Source organism: Poecilia reticulata, chromosome 4 (assembly GCF_904066995.2).
Source record: "Poecilia reticulata chromosome 4, P_reticulata-male-v2, whole genome shotgun sequence".
Lineage (NCBI taxonomy): Eukaryota > Metazoa > Chordata > Actinopteri > Cyprinodontiformes > Poeciliidae > Poecilia > Poecilia reticulata.
This window is the reverse complement of record NC_088833.1, coordinates 23,116,099-23,140,388: the sequence shown is the minus strand read 5'-3', so window position 1 is coordinate 23,140,388 and position 24,290 is coordinate 23,116,099. Positions and strand designations below refer to the sequence as shown.

General features: G+C 40.4%; 1 protein-coding gene across 1 annotated transcript in view; it reads right to left on the bottom strand.

Moving 5' to 3' along the window:
- The window catches only part of ncanb (neurocan b), a 158,506-nt gene that overhangs the window by 9,912 nt on the left and 124,304 nt on the right, over positions 1-24,290 (bottom strand). The window contains exons 11-14 of the mRNA XM_008407242.3: positions 23,075-23,188; positions 7,169-7,327; positions 5,457-5,539; positions 4,271-4,415 (exon numbers count right to left, since the gene is read on the bottom strand). Of these exons, the coding sequence (XP_008405464.2) occupies positions 4,271-4,415; positions 5,457-5,539; positions 7,169-7,327; positions 23,075-23,188 (501 nt within the window). The remainder of the gene's footprint in view (positions 1-4,270; positions 4,416-5,456; positions 5,540-7,168; positions 7,328-23,074; positions 23,189-24,290) is intronic.

Sequence of the window (24,290 nt, the reverse complement as noted above, 5' to 3'; positions counted from 1 at the left end):
ATGAATGAAAACGCTTGACTTTCATTTCAAATGGATTATCAGAGCAGACGCCGCCAGTGATTCTGCTCAAAACAATTCCTTCCAGAAGACGGGATTTTCCTCCAGTGAAGAAATGTACTCAAATTAAACGTCCCGTTTTATACATTTTTCATGCGCGACTTTGCTGCCGCAATAAAAGATTCATGCATTTTCAGGCGTTCTTCACGTTACGTAACCATTAAATGCGGCATGGTGCCGATAAACGTGGCTCTCACTTCAAATACTGTCTGACAGTCAAACTACCACCGATTTGAACTCTATTTGTGCGTCACAGGAATAACCAAATATGCAATCATAGTATCTTTGTAAGTTTTGGCAATGTGACTGATTCAACAGCCTCTAAAAGGCAAAGCGATATCATTAATTCAGTCGGAAATCCTAATGCCACATTTACAGCTTAATGGGTTGTGAAAGAAGAAGGGAGGGGAAAACCTGACTCTTTCTGACACAGGAAAATCACTGAGTCAACAAAGACGGATGGCTAAAAGGCAGTTTTCTCTTTGCCTACAAGCCTTTTCCCCACGTGGAGTGTTTTTTCTTTTTCTGTTTTTTCTATTTTGCAGCGATGGCAAGACGAGTCAGATATACTGAAAGACGGATGAAAGAAAATGTCACTAAACCCAGAAGAAGCAACCAAAGCAGAGATTTCACGGAGCACTTTTTAAGTCAGAAAAGGTCTTTGCAGCATAAAGCCCTGGATGTCAAACTCTTATAAGTCGGAATGAAAAGATCTACACCAGAAAAGCCACAAAAAAAAAAGAAATGTTGTTCACAAGGCAGCGGCACACCGGAGGCGCAGACGTACACCTGGAAACCGCAGGATTACCTAGACTACTTTATATATTTTCCTCTTGTGTTCAGGAATTTTACACGCATTTAAATAACATAAAAAAAAGTAGACTTCATAAAGCTTACTGAGACACGTTTGTTTATGTTTTCTAAAATTCGCATGTGTTTATTCATGCTGGGAGCAGCTACAGAGGTATTATTTGCGCCTTTATGCCTGTGTAGCGGGTGGTTGTCAGTGTGAGGCGGAGGAACGCGAAGAGCTGCAGACAGCTTGATGCTGGGTCCTCTCAGCGCTGCTTTACGGCCTCAAAGAATCCGCTCACCCACTGACAATCACGACAGGGAAAAACGAGAGAGATGTGAGAGAGATATGCGTGTGCATTTTCGACCCGGAGAGAGAGGGAGAGAGAGAGAAGCTCACGTGGAAGAGCTTCATGTGGACAGATTCACTTTTTTTGTTACTAAAAATGACCAAAATGCAAAATGCTTGTCTTTGTGAATGTTGCAGGTGACGGGCTGCAGGGAGCAACTGAGAGATGATGGTTTCGTTGTGCAGCGCTTTTAAAACACAGAGATACAAAGCGATAAAAAAAACCCCCCCAAAAAAACCCCCCCAAAAAAACGTCCCAAAACCAGAGTAGGTCTGAGCCGTTCTAATATAACGCTCTTATTATCTCTCTGCAGTTTTTTACTTCTCTAGATGAAAGTATGAATCTTAGAGCAAAAACGAACGCAAAATATATACACATTGCAAAAACACAAAACCTTAAAGTATGTTTGGTCTAGAATCTAGCGTAAATATCTTAGTGCGCTTGAAATAAGACAAAACTAAGTTAAAAGTAATTTTTTTGAAAAAATGGAGCTTGTTTCAAGTAAAAAATGTAATATTTCAGTGGCAGATTATTTCACTTATAACTTTTTCATCACCATTAAGAAATTACTAATTTAATGCAATGTCCTATATCTTGCTGAAAAGTTGCCTGTAAGTTAGTTTTGTCTCATTTCAAGTGTACTACGATATTTGCAATAGAAACTGTATTTTTCAAAAATACTGAAAAAACACAAAAATCTTAGCGTGTCCTGCACAAGTTTTCAGACCCTTCAAACCTTTTAAGATATTCTTAGATTCTTGTGTGAGTCCAACACAGAGTGGCTTTTGGCAAACTGAAATAGACTAAACAGATCTTTTTTTTTAACAGTGAATTTCGTCTTGCCACTTTTCCACCAATGTTGCATTTGTTTAATGCACAACATTCTCCCACCTGAGCTGCAGATCTCAGTTACCAATTACTCAGCTTTAAACAGCCATAATCTGGTTTCCCACCTTTAATCCTTCTTTTCCATCATATCCCAGTTGTCACTTGTGCCACTTTGCTTTTCTTGAGACTTTTAGATTATGGAAATTCTCATAAAAGAGGCTAAAAAACAAGAGGAAGGGAAGAACTATGATGGGCTCGCAGCATTAGCACAGGACGCCATGAAAATTCAGCTCCCAACCTTTGGCACACAATAATCCATCAAAAGTGTAATAATTTCAGACTGCTTGTCCTCTGAAGGTGAATCCCCCTCACATTTTTCTTTTCTTTTTTTTTTTTTTGATTTGATGAAAGCGCTCAAAGCAAATGACTGAAATGTCCCGGGCAGGCTTTCCAAATTAAAATGCACAGCCTAACCTGTAACAGGTCTACGTTTCCAAATTTTCCTCAAAATGCTAATTAGTGGTGCATTATTGTCACAATAAAAATGGCAAAAAAAGAACATACTTTTACTAAAATATGTTAACACACTCCATCTCTTCTACGAAAATGCAAAATGTAGCATTTGACATCAAGTCTAGCAACTTAATATTCTGTATTTGTAATGAAAATGTAATCCGAAGGTGAACAATTTTCCCAGTTTCAACAAGTAGATGAGTAATGAGGCTCGGTTTTTGAACAGCATCTCAACAGACTGTTTTGTGAGGAGCCTGTATATATATATATTTATATATAATGTTACTCATTTTAATCTCTTTCCTCTTCTGAGTTAAACAGGAAAAAAAAAAAAAATCATTGCCAGCTGCGTGATGTGCCTCCTTGACTGTCTCCCAGGCGGTCGATCAATGTCTGATAGGTTCATGTGACGAAAAGACAAACAGATCACCTGAGCGGGGGTAATTAGAAATCCGGCGGGGAACTCGCAGCGTGGCGCTGACAAACTCCACTGATCGGACAAGGCGGCGCGCGGGGGGTTACTTGGAGTGAAGAGGGGGCTGACGGCGGGGAGTAGCGGGAAGATGAAAAGATTCTGGTGATTTCAAGTGACTGATTGAGGTCAGAGGTGGGCCGGATGCTGGGGACTTGTGACAGTGTGCTTCAGAGGTGGTGCAACACCTTCCTCGTGAAGGAAATAGCTCTGCGCTTATTCTGAAATGGAAGTAGGACCGCCTCCGGAGGGCTCTCTAACGTTACGTCAGTTTTTTGGAGAGGCAGACTTGATTTGGTTAAATTATCATAATGGCTGTCTAAAAGAGGGCCGAGCTTTCTCCTTTACAGCTCTTTACTGCGATATCCGCGGCGGAACTTTTAATTAGCCGTAGATCCATTTGTGTTTTCGGTTTCTCGTCTCCGTTGGCATTTAAAACAACCAGTTAATTGTTGATTTAAAGATCAGTCAAAGAGATGCGCAGATAGAAATTGGCTGATGACTGAAATTCACTGGTGCAGGCAGGACAAAAGGTCAAAAATCTTTCACCGACGTTTACCTGGCCACGCTGCCAGAAACAACCTGTGGTGTGGAAGTCGTCGCTATGGGAAGAAGGCCCATATGCCTTTGATCATAAATGCGCCCTGTATGCAAATCAGTGGCAGTTTTCTGGCTGTAGCACAGGGAGAAACCTCAACAGGTGACAACAAGTTCACAAAGGGACAAACTAATTAATATGTTTGCTCTGTTGTCTACGAAGACCAAGTTTTATGACAATAATTTATGAGCAGCGTGCTGAGAGCTGTCTAACGTCAGTGAAAGAGGACGATGCCAACGCAGGTAGGGAGACTCTGAAGAGCTGAACGTGTCCTGATTGAAGAGGCTCAGAGGTAATCTCTACCTCCATACGGGAGACGAGTTTAATGTAAAGCATGACACAGACAGAGTGTTCATAATCATCTTAAGGTTTTTTTTTTTTTTTTTTTACATTTTTTTATATCAATCCCCGAGGTTTAACAGCAGAGGGGCTGGAACACTCCTGAACTGATTTACATTTTAAAAAATTCACAGACGAAACTTTTTTTTTTTATACCTCATAATTGCACTCTTAAGTCTCAAACTGAACAGAGGAGCAGAGTTGTTTTCCGCCGTCTCCGTCTTGCTCAGCCCCCTGCTCCTCTGTCTCGCTCTTTGACTCTGATGAATTTCTCTCCCGTCCTGCTGAGTGCCGCTTCGTACTGCAGCCCCAGGCGCTCACCTGTTCCCTTCTTGCAGACGTAGGGTAGATTGTAGTTGCAAGGCACGTCGTTCCATTTGCCGTTCTCGTGGGCGATCATTACCACGCAGTCCTCTCCTCCGGCAAAGAAATTGTCAGGCTGGTTTTCCCGCCAGTTTTCATATTGCTGCAGACATAAAGAAAAGCACACATGCAGAGAGTTGAGAATGACAACAGCTGAATAAAAAGCGTGTTGAATGTTTTTTGATTATACAGTTTTATTCACTACGGGGAGGCAACAAGATCTCATTAAAACGGCATTAGATTTCTTGTCAAAGTGTCATCCATCTCTAAAAGTGATTTCTAGTTGTCTGCTGGAATGAGTTTGTGCTTTCTGTCAGATACTATGTTTGAGATGTTTGTTTTGAACAGAGAAAGGAAGCACTTCTCGTGTCGCCCTGATATGTCAACAGAATCAGCTAATCAAGATTTGTTGAGACTTGCTGCTAAAATTTGGTTACATTAACTTTGGGAAAGTCTTTGTTACCTTAAAATAGCTTTTGTGGGAATACTTTGGGCTATCTGCAGAACAGATAAATGCTGCCAGAATGAGGTACAAATTAGGTAAAAATAATTTGCAGGCAGTGTGAGAAAGCCACAGCTGGCATCTGATATAATCTAGCTTCCTGCTACATTGTAGCTAAAGGGCCATTTCACTGTTCTTAAGGTGTCTGGAATCCACTAGATCATGTTTAATTTATTTTTACACAATTTTTAATTAATAAAACCTCTTCAGATTTTGTGGAGAGAAAAAGACTTTGTATATTTTTTTTTCAAAAATGCAACCAAAATTTCACTTCTTCTCATTCTCATAAAACCAGGATTATTCAGTCTCATGCGCTTCAAGTATCTGTTCACGGTATTTGGATTTTGTAAAGCTCTTTCTGCATTTACTGCTGTGTTTGTTTTCGTGTTGGTGTGGATGATTTTCCAACATTTACCTTTAGTTTTATATTAGTGACAAATTCTGCAACGATGTTGGCAACAAATAAAGGGTTTTAATGTGGAGACAGTTTATGTGTGAAGCAAAAAATAAATGCAAGCACATACGATAAAAATTTATATATGCTAAAGGTAGAGGAGGTTACATTTAAGATAACAGAGTCTCATCACATCCCTCATATGTAGCATTTTAATCTCTGCTGGTCAGAAGTAACTGCGTCCTCACCAGGTCTGTCTTGTCCGTCCACTGAAAGTCGTCCTCCACTGTACGATCGTTCAGTCCGATCCAGGTATTGTCGTGGCTCAGGCCTGTGTCAGATGTAAGACAAACGAATAAATCAAGACTTAGAAATCTTATATTTAACCAACACTTTTGCCAAAATGTAATGATGTTTCTCCAAGTCTGTCTAAAACACAAAGAATGTATAAGAGAGCATATGATTTTTAATGTCCAAATGAAGTTTCCTGGATTAAGACTGAAGGTCTTCTGGCTTCAGCTGAGAGACAATAACAGAAACCAGTAATGTCTGAGACGCACTGATGGTGACTGTTCCCTGGTTTGTTTATTTTTATGAATGAAATTTCCCTAATGGAATTTTGGCTTAAACTCATTTGCATGCGTGGGCCTGCAAAAGTCCCTGCACATACTGTACGTATTAAAATTTCAATCACGTTGATGATTAACATCATTACTGGGTCCATTAATCTTGCTAATGGCTCTGAACCCTTTATTGCAGGGGTGGAGACACACATTTTCAACTGAGCACTTTTTTCTTTGGAAATAAAAAAAAAAAGAAGAAGTGGTAGATGGATGGCACTGCGGCCTCATTGAGACAGACAGCGAGTTGAACATTTCAGGATCATGCTGCTGGTGATCCTGATGTTATAACTCAAGTGACGATAGAGCGTCGCTGGAGGGGGAAACGATGGCGCTGAAGAGACGAGGCGCCAAGAGACAGAACAGAGTGTGTTCACGTTGAAACAAACGGCTGGTCAACAAACATACTGTACAGTGAGCCTGAGACAAGCAGAAATATAAGAATCAGACAGTCGCTTAACTAGGAAACTTGTAATTCTCCATTTACTTGTTATAAAAAACCCCACTAAAAAAGCTCAGGTTATTATTTCTTTGCACAATGTACAGAGACCCAGATGTTGATATCATGGCTTTGTCGTCTTTTACTTTAATGAACTCATCTGAGTTAATCGGAGGCAAACCTGTAGACCTGAAGAATCACCTCAAACACACTACTTCCTCGTGTGGCATCATGAAAGAAGTAATCCGGGGGGAAAAAAATGAACTTTGTCTGATTTGTTCTTGGATCAAAATCTCCAAAACCCTGAAGTTCAGTTTGTTAAAAAAAAAAAAGAAAAATAAATTATCATCAAAAGGACAGTATCTGTCAGGTTTGCACAATACTTTTTAAATCAAAAATAGTGAATTATAAAATCAGTTTACTCTTGCTTTGACCATTTTCTCCCTTATCTAGCTAAATTAAAAGCTATGAATAAACTACATGTCATTATTTTATGCTGATCCAGTTTTGATTCAATCAAATTGTTTTATTCCAAAATTAATCTGTCATTTTTCTTTTGCAAAACTTCGTGGTTACGTCTTGACTACAAAGGCCATTAAGAACTCTGCAGTCATATATGTGTTGAGTTTTGGCTCCTCTGTTGACGATTTGAAGTTTTCTGTAAATAATAATAATAATAATAATAAAAAGATTAAAACACTTTCTCTCTCGAGTTACTTCTGCACCTCCTGTATTTGTGACGATTCATCACAATGTGCTCAGCAAATCCAGTAGCAAAAACAAAAGAAGTAGCATGTAAGCAAACATTTTCAAATAAAGACTGCACGGCTTGGTGAAATTCCCTCCTAGGTCTGATTTCCGTAGGTTTTCTCTCTGTGAATAGATTGTGACCTCCACCCACCTCTGATGAAATTCTGCTCTGCTGCAGTGTGGATGCTGGCCAGGTGACCGCTGTGCTCCCTGCAGTCCTTCTCGGCGTCCTCCCAGGTGTGTCTGCGGCTGAAATACCTGTAGCAGTGGCCGTGAAACTTTCTCCACGAGTGCTCGCAGCCCTCGATGTCTGCGAGAAGGGAGGGAGACAAGAAGCGTTAACTAAAAAAGAGGCTCATCTTAAAATTTATGCAGGCATTTTTTTATTTTTACTAAAATTGGTAAACATCCACACTGTAACAAAACAGAGAGAAGGAGAGTGTAAAGACTATAAGAAGGGAGAGGTTATTAATCTTTTCAGATGTCTTTGTGTGTTCACACGGCCCGTTTCCTGTCTCACGGCGTACGGGATTTTTCTTCTCTCGTGAATCTCCCCCCCTCCCCTCTTGCACCGTTTTGCCTTAAAGTGCCTTTTGTGACACTGCTCTCTGCCTCTGTACCCTTTTCTGCTTTCTGTCTTCGACTCAACTTCTAATCCACCACAGAAGCAAGCCGGCAGTGAGACAGCTTAGTCCAGTGGAAAGGCGTTTTAATCCGTTCAAATGACAACAATCCTTAGAAATTGCTTCCAGCGTGCAGCGCTCGCTTGGTAATTAAGCCCCGTCACAGTCCTGTCAGCGCACTTACTCTCCCTCCACCCATCCTGCTATCTCTTCCTCCTTTTCTCCTTTCATCTTTTACATCTGTTCCCTCCTCTGTCATCTCGGTGAGGGCTGCGTTGTGTCGCTGTGTAAAACGTGATGCGTGCGTGGCGTTCAGCTTAAGCTTTGCACCGTTTGAATGCGTGCTTTATAAGCGGGTTTATGTATAATCGATGGGAAGTCTTCGTTGCCAACGGTATGATAATCAGAAAAAGAGCCCAAACTTCTCCAACAACAAATATGAAGCAATACTGCTGTTCAAGTTGGACCTTATGGGTCCCCCCCCCTTTAGTATGACAAAAGATCTAGATTTAACCACGAAGGACATAAGGAGAGAAAATAGTGAAGTATTACAAAATAGGATGTTTTGAGATGTAATCTGAAGTAAGAGCCTGAAACTCGCTGCAACCTTTTTTGAAGTACAGCGCCACGAAGAGGAATGACATAATTTCATCAAGTGTGTTATTGTGACAAGGCTTGCCTCACGGGGTGAGATAAAGCACATTATTTGCGGCTTCACAGACACGGTGTCTGCAAACTAAACAAAGTGAGTTTGGACGCAGAAATTCGCTGCGAGAAACATGAAACGTGAAGGCACAACCGAGGTCACAGTCTGAGGATCCCCGTAAATGAAATGACGGCTGGTCTGTAAAATGTTTGCACTTGAAATATCTTTTGTGGATTTTCAGTAAGTTTTGTACAGTGTCACTTAATGCTTTGGGCGCTCTTGCACTGTTTGAAAATGCATCTTTACCAGTGAGTCATGCCCATCCTCATCCTTCATCTTTGTTAATTGCAAATTTTGTGGCTCGCTGCAAGATCCTCTTGAATACAAACTTTTAAGATTCACAGTGTTCTTCTGAGTCCAGACCGGATGCGTTACTCCTGCCATATTATCTCAGTTTGAGCTTTTTCTGCATTTAAGGATCAACTGACCATTTGGGATATTAGCTTCGTTGCCTTTTGAGTTTCTGCCAAGTGACCAAGTAATGATGACTGTGGAGGATCCTCCATCTTTTCCTCAGTGTTAGTATTTAAGTGTTTCATATAATATATTTAGAATTTCACTTTTTCTTTGGTGGTGGTTATTGCATTAGGTTGTTTACTAATTTGGGTGCACACAGTTAGTAAACGCCTTATGTTTATTTAAGATCATTAATATTTTGTTTTGCTGAGTTTAAGGACTGGCTGGCAGAAGGGGGTTGGCTCAAAAGAAAACCAGGAAGTGGAACAATCCATCAGGCTGCTGGAAGCAGGGGACTTGATGTGAAACAATCTGCCTCTCTCCACTAATAGCATAGCCTCTCTCCACTAATGGCATAATTGCTAAAACCTTTTTGGTATTAGTTTATTTTGGTTTTTATAGTTGTGATAAAGTTAAAATGTTTAGTTTAAATTAGTCATTTATGTTTATACATTATTTGTCTTTGTCTCCTTCCCTACCCCTCCTCGTTTGTGTAGGCTAGCCTGTTTGTATAAATCCCCCTGTGTGTTCATTGTTAAGTGAGTCTTTTGGTTTGTTATCTTGAGTTATGTTGCCTCAGTTGATTTCTTTTGGGCCCATTTTGTTATATTTTTTAAATTTGTTGTTGAACCTTTTTGTTAAGATATTCTTTGGAAAAAATAAATAGAAAATATTTTTTTATATATGCCTTTGTCCTTTTGTTTTACTGGTCGGACCGTCACAATGACCTTAATCTATGAGAAAGTAGAGCAAGCTGTCGGTTTTGCTGTCAGTTTGAATTACCCTCCTTTTTGCAGGGAGTAAAACCTTCGTCAGCAGAGACAGCGCAACTTCATAGTACTGGATTAACCACGGTTAATCCAAACAATTGCTTTTCTGTTTTGTCTGTTTCATACGCTAATTCACTCTTGAGCTCAGACCAAATGTATTGGAGTGGCTCTTTCTGTCTGCTCCATGATATCCATTAAGCAGGGCTGGAAGTTGCTCGTCGTAATTCCGTTGATAACTTTGATGTGGCGTTTTGTCTCATTAGTTCTCCTCCTCAGATATCTCCCGGTGATGAGAGATTTTTAGTCTCAGGTCCTCAAAATATGCTGAAAACATAAAACTCAATTAGCCGTCCTAACAGGTTTCGCTTGCTCCCGGTACTCAGCGGCCCCTCCGGTCCGGCTCATTAATTCGGGGCAAAACGAAACTGGGTTCAACATGAGCTGAGACGCTCGTTCATTTTGACATTCTGGATGCTAGCATTTAATCTTTCCCTGAAGACGTGGAGCTCAATCTTTTGTTAGACAGAATTAAGAACTCACATTTTTTTCCCCCCCACCGTGTTTTACCAAAAACCTTTTTCTTGCTCAGAGACAAGATGATAATGCGCTTCACTAGAAATGCTTGGGGAAAAAAAAAAGAATCGAAAGAACTTTTACCGCTGTTTTTGGCCTCACTAATGATGCCAACAAGCAAAATAGAGATTTGACGAGTGAAAAACTTGAAGAACTTAAGAGGAATGACACAAGGATTTACTGAAAAGCAATAAAGTTTGCAGAATGACAAAAAAACACATATATAAAACAAAGGTCTGACAGGACACTGCGAATTGTGTGGACGGGAGCGACAAAGATCCGAGGCTTCAGCCGCAATGGGGGAAGAGCATGATGAAACCCTGGACAGAGTAAAGAAGCTGAGCGTGGCTTTCATGAGCTTCAGCTCAGCAGGACACTCAGCGCTGCCTTCACCCGCTGCCCCTGGCAGGTCCCTGCCAGAGCTCACATCTTCCACACAGAGCCTGTCACAGCTATGCAATCACACATGCTGCAACAGAGCCCGGGACCTTAACGCAGCATCACATGTAATGCCCCACTCACCAGGACACTGTGAGCTACCTGAGCCTCACCTGCAGCCCTTTCTGTCTCCAGTAATCAACTGAAAAAAGTGACTGGAGCAGCTGAACCAAGACATGGCTGCATATCCAGTTGGTGTGAGGTGCTGGGCTTTCAAAGCCTGTGCAGTAAGTTGGACTCTGCAGGAAATCTTTATTCTCATTAAGGATCAGGAGAAGGCCACTGCGCCCTGGAAGGCATTGCTGCCATGTTTCAGTAGTTGTTCATCTCCCAACTTTAGCAAAAAGTTTAATCTGTAAAAGGAAAATTGACTTTTTTTTTTTTTTTAAAAGCATCGCTCTGCTAACGTTTCCACGCCAACTATTTTATTGGGATTTAATGATGCAGACCGACAAAAAGTATTTTACGAAGTGGAAGAAAAACGATGCGTGGTTTCTTGCATATAAAAATCTGCAAATTGTCGCATGTTGGCAGCCTACTTTACTCACTTATTTAGTAAACAGAGTGTGCATGTAATGCTAATTCCAGCAGAGGGCTGACTAACATATCACAATGCAAGCATCTTATATCAGTGGATATTGATAATTATTGACTAGTTTTTTGTTTTAAATATCTGAATTACTGGCGGTGTGACCTTTCCCATCCTAACCACAGTTTTCATTCCAGTTATGAATCACAGTGGCAGGACCTGAAACTGCTGCTGCGCAAAGTACGCAAGACATTGTTGCTAGGTAACCAAAGAGCGAGTGAGTTAACTGACGCCACCCATCTTGGCCTACATCCCACACAATGCGGTGCGATTGTAGATCGGAGACGAAGTTCAGTAAAATTACTGGATAATCTATCAGACATATTATCTATTAATATTGATGATGTGTCTACTGCGACATATATATTGTCATTGATTTATTTCCCAGCATTACATCTAAGCAGGGGTCTGAGGTAGGACTAAAAAGGTGATGCTGTGAATCCAATCTGATTGATCTTAAGAAAAGAAACCTTTTCTTGTCTCTAGATGAACAGCAGCTGGTAGAAACAAAAATAAAAACAAACAAAATTTGCATTTTAGCTGCAGCGAAAGGTGGTCCTTTAAAGACTCGAGGGGAATGAATTTAAAATGCATGCTACACTTTTCAGATTTCCATTAGAGAAATCAGTCGACGTGTAATTGTTTCAGGGGTGTGGACGGCAAAGGGCTGAGGAGAATCCACGTTTCGCAGCAATAGTTTCCTCAGCATGCTTGCAAGCGCAAACAACCGCTGAAGTAACAACCAGCCCGATGTTGTCTCAGGTCTTTTGGAACCAGAATCAGGCAGTGCTGCTTGTCATTTTATCTGCTGACAGCTAACTTTGGCTTTTACGCCAGCATCTAACCTGGTTGCCGGCTGCTAAAAGTGTCCACCCACATGGCAGCTGGTACATTGTATTAGCCCTGGGAGTTGGTCCAGTTTGGCTCACGGAGGTAGAGAAAGGTTTGTTATCTACAAGAACAGGGACAGGAGACTCGGGGTAGGTGTGACAGGAGGGGAAAGAGAGAGGAAGCACACAGAAATTCACATTTTTATACACACCCTATGTTGGGAAGTGGGGAAAAAAAAAAAAACATGACCGGTGGCCCAGTGCTGCTCCGATTAGAGCCTTAACCAATGCGTTTGAAATATAAGCTGCAAGCAAAAATGCAAATGCCTCAAGAGGACTTAAAAAAAAAAAGAGCAGCTAACTCCAGAGTGGGTGTAAAGAAAACAAAGAAAAAAGAAAAAGATAAAGAGATGAGAAGAGAAATACAAAAAAAAGAGATCAAAAATAAACAGCCATGTTTTCTCCCCCTCAGATCTTCAGCAAAGTCTCTGCTGATTTCTTCTCCCACTCGCTGACAGCGCGGCTCAAAGCCCGACATCACATCAACCTCTTCAAATATTTAGACATTATTCAACTTGTCTCCTTTTTCTCATTTTTACTCTGTCAGACAGAGAGAGAGAGAGGGAGGGAGGGAGGTGGGGGCCGATTAATATTCCCAGAGACTCCAGCGAACAGCAGTTAGGAAATAAAAGGCCATAAACTTCCAGCGAACTGATTGGGTCGTTTATCCACATCGCCGAGTGATGTGTCGGGTGCCTGGCTCTTTTAGATCCCCCTGAATGATGAAGCGGCTGTTTGCATTTACACACACAGTGTAGGTGAGCGGGTGTGTGTGTGTGCTTTGCTTCGCCTCTTTGAAAGCTGACAGCTCAGTGTGCCGTTCGCGAGAGGGCAGATGACAGTGGTCCGCCGAGGAGAGAAATGAGTGAGAGCGAGAATCTGCTGATAGCCAGTGTCAAAAAAGTGCGAGTGTGTCAGGAATGTGCAAACGGCCGAGGATTTAATAATGGCTATTATGAGAGTGGTGTTGATTAATGGAACATCTTAATAGTGTGATTCTCACAATTAGCACTAATGAATGTTGCCGCGTCGGAGCTGGAGAGCACAACAGGAATGACCGATGCCAGTCCGAGGACTCGTTCTGCATAATTATACCCCAGATGAGTCTTTGCCGATTGATGCCGATGGAGCAGGCTGATATGCAAGCACAAGAAATTGATGCCTTTCTGTCTAGAAGGGGAAAAAAAACCCCAGAATATCATACGTGCGTGTGTGTGTGTGCGTGTGTAGGCCAGGGATTTTAGCTAGCGGCTCACGGGGTTTTTAATCCTTATCTGGAAAAACTCGGCTCCCGATATGTTGTACATGTAGAGTCTGTGATTTCCTTTGAGCACTCCAAGCAAGATGTTTGTCAGGCTTGTTTTCTTTTTTTGCCCCGCCAGTTGTGAATGATTTTCATGTGCACAGCTAAAAATAACAACAACAAAAACAAACTGTACAGTTCTCATCAAAGTCTTGATACAATGGAAGAAATTACAAGTATTCACAGCCTGCGGTGAGGGATCAGAAATCCTGGTTGTAAGCGGAGCCTCAAAATACAAAGTAGAAACAAGAACAAAAGACACAAATTGTAAATTGTTGAATATTAGGTTAAATGTAGTAAGTAGATTTAAAAGGTTGCTTATTTGGCTCATCAAAGGTTTCATTTGCACATACATCTGGCTTTCATGTCATTTCATGTCAGGCTAAAACGCTGCCAGGACTCCTTCATGGGAAAGATGAAAGGCCAGATTGTTGAGATGTACAAACAAGGCATCTGACAATAATAACAATAACAATAAAAATTAATTGCCAAGAAGTTGGTGGGCAAGTAGAAAAAAGAGAAAACTGCAGCCTTCACCACGTGACTTTTGAGTCAAATAGTGTTATTTCACTGTAATTTAAAGATTAAATTTGAGCATGTACAGTCTAATCAGGCTTCAGACTGTAATTCAATTAACACATGGTGACTATCCTTAAGACTCAAAGAGCATTTATGTCACAGAATGGGGAAGAGGTGAGTGGAAATTGAAGGAATTTCACAAAGCCAAACTGTGAAATTTGGCTTTGTGAAATTGGAATATAGGGAAAATTGGAATATAAGGAAAATGTCTAAAGGAAGAAGGGAAATATTTGGACCCATATCACATGCTGTCATCATTATACAATTATACTGGGGAGGGAAAAGACGAGTAGGATCATTTCAGAATAAATGTCATGTCTGATGAAAGATACAAGCGTTGTTCGTCCACAAAAGGACAGCTGAGCTATAGTCACATAAAAAAAAGCTAAACAATCTGCAAGCTGAGAAAATAAGAAACAGAGTCACAGTTAGACAAACATCTAGCTAGCCAATGGTCACTATAAATTACAGCTTTTCAGATGGAAAAACACTAGCGAGCAACCATACAAACTATGTTAATCAGGGGTAATTTCTCAATAAAAATGGCTACTGTGGAAACATTTGGCAGCATGAAATACAGAAAACAAGTTTTTCACAAGATTGTCCCCATTTTAGACCGGCTACTGATCCAATTCTGTTCAACGTAAACAGAAATCTGATTGCAATTACTTTGCTAACCCCAGAGGTGATAGTGATGTCTGGATTTAAGGGGTTAATCAACAGCAAATCAGCTCAGTAACTTAATTGATGTACTTCAGGAAGATTGTGTAAAAACAAACCCAATTGTTGGCTCTCTATTCAATTATATCAAAAGGAGAAACAAACAAAACAAAAAAAACACTTAACCAATGCTTAAATCAAAACACTTGACAGTCAAAATGTTTTGGAGTTTTTTCTTACATTTTGTTGCAGATCTTAAAATAGGACAATCTCTTTGAATAATGTTTGCGACAGAAACTCCAACAACAAATGAAAACCGAGAAAACGAATCTGTTTTAAACTTTGCTCTCCGAGCAGGATCTGATTTATGCGGGATATTAGAACGAGGAGGGAAAGAAACGGATTCGACATGAAGCGTTGCTCAGAGGACTGTTTTACACCTCTCCATCAGACATGTTCATTATTGCACAACGGAGAAAAATAGATACCGCTCTGACTATTGTGCTGCCTCCCCTCCCCCAGTTTTGTGTCTCTTTTCTTTCTTCACAGTTTTGTTCCCCTCTGTCTGAACTTATTTTAACTTAAGGAGCTGTTATTCTCTTTCCTCAAGAAGAAATATGTCTATTTATGCACCTTGAATTAGAATAACTCTCCTGCTTTTCTGCATGACGTGAGATTTGAAAAGAGCTGCATTTAATATAATTTGGGGTGAGAGTGACACCGTTTGAATAACTTCTCTTAGCTTAGACTAAACTCCAGGAATATTATATGTGTGTGCGTGCATGTGTGTGTATTTTTCTCTGCATGCAACTGCTGCAGAAGAGATAACCAAATGGGCTCCAGCTTCTTTTCTTCTTAGACTTAACCGTGTGTCCCTCTTAACACGCATCAGGAGCAGAAATGTTTACTGAAACGACTGGGTTTCAAGAACTGTAGAGATGCGCAACATTTTATTTCTTCTTCCAAGCAGCTTGTTGGTGATAGATTTAAAGAGCTTTTGCAGGATCTGTGACGACGTGGAGAAAATGTGTCTCTTACTCTAATCTAAACTCACTAAATTATATAAAGAATAATAAAACTCAAACACAGACCTCCAGTTTAAAAGAATACAAAAAAAAAAAAATGAAACACTCCAAAAATGTCCAATAGTTGCTTTACAACTGGATAGAGTCACATTTGAGTCAAAAGGTAAATATACTGGCTAGATTGTTAATATTTTTAAGAAAAATATTTTTAAAAATAGGGTTAGGCTCCTCTGTATCAACCAGGTACAGATACAGATGTTTAAAAAAAGTACCTGTTCCAAATACACAGAAATCTTTTTGTCATGCCAATAATCTTTAAAGTCTGAGATGCCAAAGAAAGTGTTTTTCTTTTTCGCCGTACAGTACGAAGCTTTTCATGGAGAGCTTGGCTGAGAGAAACCTGCTACACCAACAAGGAAAAGTGTTTCTGTTCTGAAAAAGCGTTCGGAGATACAACCGCTTGATGATACTGATTCATAAAACTCTTCACATAGATTCTTTACGCTCCAACAACCATTTTTTTTTTCTCACAAGTTCGAACAGAAAAAGGGAAGCTCGGTGCGATGGCTCTTACAGCACAAGCTAAAGACGTTGGATCTTATTTCATTGGACTGTTTTTCTTAAAAACACACGGCATAATTCTATCAATCGGTGTCGTTGCTTTTAAACTACTTTTCCAACTTGTTTTACCTTTGTGTAACCAGGTTGCTGCGTGTTGCAGATTTCTGCCTGAGTCCCTCTTGAAAATGAGATCGGAATCTCAACGAGGTTTGACCTGGTTGAATAAAGGAAATACAGCCACGATGAGCATTTATTCACCCATCTACATAGTTCAACTAATTTAAAAGCAAATATCAGCTTGTTATAGCATTTCTCTGCCAAATAAAGCTATTACCATTAACTTGTAGGTAAAACAGAGACCTGGTCGCTCATACCGAGTCAGATTTTTCTGGATCTGCTTCTTATTGAAAGAAAACTGCTGCTCTCCATCCCCCCCCCACATGCAGTGCTGCAAAGCCAGTGACTCAGTGGAATTGGCTCCAGACAATAAGAAAAGACCCTCATGTTAGGTTAAATGTCCAATTTGAACAGAGTCTGACTTCAAGTGTTAAAAGTGACAACAGGACGAGATCTGCTGCCTTGTGATGCACTCCCTGCCGTTGTTAGTCGCTTCCGTCTTGCTCTGCTCCTCATTAGTTTCAGAGTAAATCATCTGTTGGTTGCTTCCACCTCACTGCACCAGTGTTGCTGCCGGCACAGACACACTCAAAAGTATGTCTGTTTGCCCCAGATTCACCTCTTTAGGAGGTAGGTTGTGCTCCACTTTTGCCTTCGGTTCCCCCCGTCATGCCGTCTAGTTTTTGTTTCCCTGTCGAAAGCAAGTTTAGTTTTCTGTGTCTAAACCAGGTGCAACTTCGTTGTGCTTGAAAAGGAGAGCTGACTTTTCCACAACCAGGGCGTTTGCTTTCCTTTAGTTCTTTCAGAATGCAAAACTGAACTCTTGCTGCAGTAGGATAACGTAGTTGTCAAATGTATATCTAAAAATGCATGTTTTCTGTGTAAATGCTAATGTTGTAACCTTCTTAGCCTGTATTTCCCAGCAGGTTTTGATGAGGCAAGAGTATACATAAAACTAAATGAATTTCTCTTTTATATTGGATAATTAATTTAATTTTATACAATACACATTGTAGTAACCATACCCACTGTTAAATATTTAATCCCATTTGATGAGTTATGAATATCAAAACACTACAAACGAATGAGGCTATCGGTCCAGATTTTGACATATGTCAAACACGCTCACCCATTACCATGGCAACTGACTGACAACAGCTCCACTGACCGATCGAACAGAGATTACGTTCAAGTGTACGTGGAATATCAATACCATCAAAGTAAAGACTTCCCACACAAAGACCAGGACATAATACCCAAAGTTAACATTCGGTCCATTGCAGTGAAGGTTGATTAGCTAATTTAAACATCTACAAAGTTTCCCCCCAGAAAACTTGCTAAGCCCGTTGGCAGGGTGTCAGAACAGTCATTTATCCAGCGGCCTGCCGAGTTTTTGAGTTAAAAATGTTTGAAGTTGACAGGAAATTTGAAAATATTACTTTATAATTATCTGTAATTGAAAGATGAACACCTGGACACCAACTATCAAGTCTTAAAAAAATGCAAACATTTTAAAAAGACTTAAAATAAATAAGCAATGCTTAGCCTGGTGACCCGCCAGACTTATAATATACTCTGGGGGAAACCCTGACCTGCCCTACTCATGATTCGTCACAGTGGGTGTGTGGGTCGCCTTGTTTTCGTGTCAACTGAACCGAAACACACCGAAAAACACAACACATGAACATGTTAAGATTGCATAAGTCAACCACCAGTATCGCTGACTTAATGCAATGCAATGGTGCGAGCGCATTACATATTAATCACAAAATGTTCATTCCAGTAGCATATCGCTGTCATTAAATGTCAATTTAGTTTTAGAGTCCCGGCAGGTTTGAGGTTGCCAAACTCTCTCCATTTTCAGGACGATGCGTTGATAAATGTCTAATTGTTTCTAGTTTTATAACATGAACCCGCTATAAACCTCTGACCTCATTGCTATTTGTCAGCTAACTAATTTTCTGTACCAAATCTCTAAAGGCCTCTGCAGAACAGCTGTATTGATATGAAATCACACACAGGCAGACTACATTGACATCTACAGGTAATTCGTTGCACTGTTTTTTAAATATGTTTGGGTCAATTTTCTAACGTTTATTGTTTTAAATGCCTCAAAAACTGCAGCCGAATAAAACGCCCCCAGGATTGTGGTTGCAACACAAAGAACGTAAAGCGTTGTGTTTGCACACTGACGAGTTGGAGAAAAGATGTTTGCTTTAGCTAAAAGTTCTCCAACCTTCACGCATCCAGACAGTGTTCGACATCTACTAACCTGCGACACAAATCATCATCTTTCAGCCCCACGCGAAACAAAGCGACAAGTTGTTCCCACACGCAACGACGCGCGGGAGTGCAAACATGCGAATGCTAACAGAGTACAACGGCAATTTTATCGGCGCACCAGAAGAAAAGAGACGGAGGAAAGATTCAAGAAATGCAGAAAGCGGAGGGAGAAAGGCGAGGAGGGAAACATCAAACAGCGATAGTAGCGGAATAGCAGAGCAGCAAATCCACGCTCAGAGATGTAAGCATATTGTCTTTTTTTTTCTCTCTAGACAGACAAAGGAAGAATCATAGCAAAAAAAAAAAAACAAAAAAAAAAACAAAAAAAAAAAACCTGAATCACTGAGTTATAGATGTATTAAAAATGAGATTGGAACAAAGCGACTGATGAGGTGTTGTGCTTTCTTTGTCGATTTTTAAAAGAAAATAAAAAATCTGCAGGAGAGACTCTGCTTTAGTTTTTGCATGAGTAAAGACTGAATGAAGGTTTATTTACCCACTCTACTTCCTGTTTGGCAAATTTACCTTCAATAAATTTAACAAAAGCTGCAAGAAAGTAAAGCTTAATAGTATAATTATTTTTACCACAGACAAAAGATGATTAGTCTCAGAGTGGAAAATTGAAAATGGAAACAAACAAATGTTAAAATCCACCAATAAAACCTGTGAATTATCAAATGTTCTTCTTTGCAGCGTACGGTCACTTGAGGACTTGAGCCCTGTCAGCTAACTTTTATTGACTCCAAGATGGCATCTCCATGGTAACAGGCTGGAGGAAGCCTGCAACGGACCGTATCTGGCCTGCATCTGAAGCTCGCAGTCCCTGCCTCTAAACATAATCGAGCACACACACTCGGGAACACTTGCACCGAAGCACACACCGAGGAAAAAAAATAAAAAATAAAGGAGAAACTGGAGCACTTTAGTGGGAAAGGGACCAACAGGATGACATTTAAATGGATGGAGGCTTTGGCGGAACAAATGAGTTCATTTCTGCTGTTCTTGTTGCAGTTCAGACCTCCCTCTGGATATAAAATGGTGATCCCGCTGAAATGACAGAGCGACGCCTGTTGAGAATTGTACTCTTCCCTGCTGAATTCCCCATTTCTGCAGGCCCAGGGCAACGAGAGATAAAAGCAACAGGAAAACAGAGAGTTTAGTTATACACAATCAGCCCTGCTGCTCCCAATCAGTCATGATGGTAGCAACACAGCACGAGGGGGAACAGAGGCAACGCTCAGGCGAATGTAAAAACGCGTGGCACACATAGGTTGTGTTTGCGTGTGTGTGTGGAAGACACAAAAAAGCAGAAGATAAGTGTGCACACAGCTGAAGGTTAAATAGAATGGAATGTAGGAAACCAATCAAGTGTTTGTACTGAAGATGTACATTAACGAGAGCCTCAACATCAATTTAACAAAATCGTCAAGGTGTTTAAACATCTACATCAGATCAAATGAAGATCCTCTGATCAAAACTGAAGTAATAAAAAGGTGCTTTTAAAACATATCAATTTATGGCGCACTTGGACAAAGTCCAGTTGATGTAGCACAGGCACTTAGCACCTATTTTATCCAATCAGAACCTTCTTTAGTAAAGTACAGTAAAAACTGTCAAAAGGACAGCAAGTCAACAAACACACCAGGATCAATATCTGAAGCAGGGGGGGGTTAAAGTTGCTGCTTTATAAATACATTTAGAGCTAAAGACAAACATTTTGAGAGAAATCAACACTTCCTAGTACTGCACTGTTAGTGATTTTAGAAAAACATGCCAGGACGCTGATGCTGTAATACCCGTGCTCTGCCAGAAGGCGGTAGTAGTATTGACATTGACTACATTAAAATTTAGAAGAAGTAGATCTTGAGGACGGCTAACGCAGAGCTAGACTAGAGATTCTCCCAAAACCAAAGCTGGACGTGTAAAATGCGATCCAATGTGTAACTCTCATTTTTTAATTTAAAAAAATTGAGTTTCTAAAAAAAACATCAACATTTTTGCAGATGGATTACAAATACTCCACATGACAAATCACACAACATTAATATGTGCAATACTGCAATTGCAAAGGACTGCTTGAATGCAATTTCTTTGTTGATTTTTAGTTGAATATTTAAACTGCCATGTAAGTATATTCTGCCTGCTTGTAAAATATTTGCAGAGTTGGGTGGATTTCCCATGCCCTCGATACACAAAAGTACTTTTATTACCTGATGTTGACGCTTATTGAGAGTTGTGGGGACAGTGTGATGTAGAAGAAAAAGAGAAAGGAGTCAATAAAACGTGGGCTAAATTTAATCGATATCTTCTTTGCAGTACTGAACAGTAGTGTCACAATGACATGTTTTCCTGATACCGTGCAGCTATAATGTGGATGGCGGATGCACATCGAGGAAAAGAAATGTCTATCTTCATGTGGGGAGAACCTCAATCATTTTTTTTATTGCGTTTCCAAGCAGTTAAAATGGGAAATAGGAAATCCAAGTCCTATGTTTGCCAATGTAGATTCCCACAGAGCACCGTAGAGGGAACAACTCCCTTTAGTATGATCTAGTATTATGGTTGTCTGCCTGCATCATCTTTGTGCTGAAATAAGAAAATAAGTCGACAAATTGCATATCAAATGTCATATTCTTGCTCAGCTGATGCTGTTGACATCTGAGAGTATTAAAATCAGTCGTGATGCGTTTCCAAACGTCACAGTGCAGATGCATACCCAAGCATTTTCAGGGCTGGTAAAAATTCCCACTTTTAAAAAAAACCATGCAACAACAAAGACTAATGTGCAGTTTGAGAACACAAAATATGTAAAAAGCAAACCTTTTTATCTCTTTTAAGACTGGTTGGGATGTAATTCTACACTTACAATGAACCCAAATTAGATTGTTACCCCACAATCCAGCATTTCCTTGTGTCCAAACAACGGATCATTATTGAACAGAGACCAACATAAAACTGGATCAGGAATAGAGAACACATGGATCACTGTTGTTGCAAAGGCAAAATAGAAAAACAAGATAAATTCTGGGCTGATAGGTCAGTTTTAAATCTGCCAAATAAAGCCATTGTTGTTTAGACGGCATTTGTCATTTAATAGTTCATTATTTACTGTGCTTCATTTTCTGCACTCTGTCAGTTTGGCATTGATTGCTCCATCCTGAAAAACTACAGTAAGTCAAAAGTCGAGACGAGCGACGAGTCATAAATCATAGTCTCTGAGCATCTTTCTGCACGTTGATCTCTCACTCGCATACTCAAAATTTATGTTTTTCTTAAAACCTCCTATTTCTTATGTTCTCTCGTGCCGTCGCTGAAAGACAGCAAGGAGTGTTATTTTATTGAAATATGATAGAATGTTACATTAGAGATATTTTCTCTAATATTTCTGCAAATATCCCCACGTTGAAATTCTGCAAAATGCTTCCTATCAGATGAGTTGAACCGAATCACTAGTGCGTTTGGTGTGAATGCTGATTTATCGCCACGCCACAGATGCAAGTATTTAGTAAATGTAAGAGTTTGGAATTGATGTTTTTAATTTTCTACGATGGACCGGTGACCTGTCAGTGTGGCCCCACCCCAAAAACCCCTGAATTTAGCCTCCAGCGCCGCTGGGACCCTGCAAGAATAAACGAGTATTGAAAATAGGTGGAGGACTGGACGGATGTTTTGATTGCAAACTGCTGATAAAATAGGAATAAATATCAAAAAACAGGCAAATTTCAATCAGTTTCTTCTGAATTTCTGCCACTCTGTTCTTCCCCAGCCGTCAGTTTTTTTATTGTTTTTTTTGCTGTTTGTTGGAATGAAACAGGCTATTCTTGTGTTTTTATTGAACAGGAACACACAGCTAGGGTCAAAATCAGATCAGAAGAAATATTAATAAACAAAGCAGTGGCGGGTTTTTCCTCTCCGTAGCATCAGAGTGAACACGTCTGTCATATTTCCATCCAACCTTCTTCCACTGCCCTCTCCTCACGTGGGAATTTTGGCAATTTCCATAAAACAGAAATTCCCCTCGTAGAAAACAAAACCATCTGGACGCAGGTGTTCTGTATTAATCCATCATATTATCTCTCAGGGCTTCCCTGTATTTATTCCTCCTCCCCCTCTTCCCTCCCTCCATCCACACACCCTCATTAAACTTCTATCTCAGTCTCGTTGTCTACACTTTCTTTAGGCATGCTCCTCTCCTCCTGTGCCCATGTCATCAGCATCTCCCCGCATCTTTTCCGGTTCTTCAACCTCTACTCCAACACCTCGCATCCGTAGCCTCTTCATCTCATTTTTTTGTGTGTGTGCTTGACTTTCTTTTTTTAAACTCATTTTCCAAACTTCTTGCTCCGCTCCCAATTATTTCCTTCCCCTCCATCATCTACATCTTTTCATTATCATCTTTCTGCTCTTCTTCTGCTGCCACGCAACACAACAAAAAGAGGAAGGCAGCGCTCGCTCGCTCGCTCGTTCGCTGCCTGCATTGTTACCTTTTTCGCACGTAGCTCCGCCGTAGCTGGGCAGACAGAGGCACACAAAGGAGTTGATCTCGTCGATGCAGGTTCCTCCGTTCTGGCACGGATTAGACTGGCAGTCGTCAATGTCTGGAGGGAAACATTGAAGGGAGAACAGGGGATGGAGTCAAAGTCGTGTTTGTACTCCTTCAACTTTTTCACATTTTGAGACACTACAACCGCATTTTTCATCGGACTTTAATGGGGTTTTCTGTGGCAGAGCAACACAAAGCATAGCACACTTGGAAAGGGGATAGAAAGGCATACAGCTAGCTATTTTATTTCTGACAAATAAGAATCTGAAAATCGGTGCTGCATATTTAGCTACCCCACACTGGTCAATATTTGTATAATCCTCTTTTAATTGCCATCTGTTTAGAGATTTACAGAGAGTAAAACACATAAACATTCGCCTTTGTAAAACACACAAGTCACCGACAAGTTAGATAAGGATGTAATGTTGATACGTGACAATGTGTCACGCTGGAGTCCAATTCGGATTTAGGTCTGGGCTTTGACTGGGCCATAACAATGCATGCCTAAACTCTTCCACAGGATTTGCCCTGCAAGTTTTTTGAGCACATTCATTCAAAGTAGAGGAGGTGAAGACAAAGTGAATGCCAAACTCTCCAGATTGTTTTTTTTTTTTTTTTAAGAAGCCACCATTTTAAACTACTTTGTGGTAATCCGCCACATAAAACGCCAATAAACCGCAATTATATTTGAGGTTGCCATGTCACAAGATGTGTCGAAAATTAGGACAAATCAACATACTCTTTCATACACAAACATCCCTCTTCAGACAGCAGTTTGCGCAGATACCTGCCACAGCTCAACGCCAAGTTTTAGTCAGATTAGAGGTGTTCCTGTGAAAGTTATAATTAGGGCAAATAGATTGAATTCATCAGCGAGCTGTTTGGGGATGCAGTAGAGCACATGAAGCTAATTTGCGATGCGTTTGCAGGACATGGAGCAGCAAAAGCGAGGGAGAGCACACATAGACACACACACCGAACACACACGCACAGAAGATTCAATTTGTACCAGTGTACCCATTTCAAATGCTTCACTCATTGGGAACCACAAAACATACATGCAGATCAATTTCAATTAGGCAAACATTTTTTAATTCTAACTTAAGAATTATGTTGCCTTTATAAACAAATTCAACCACATGTTCCACAAGAGCTCA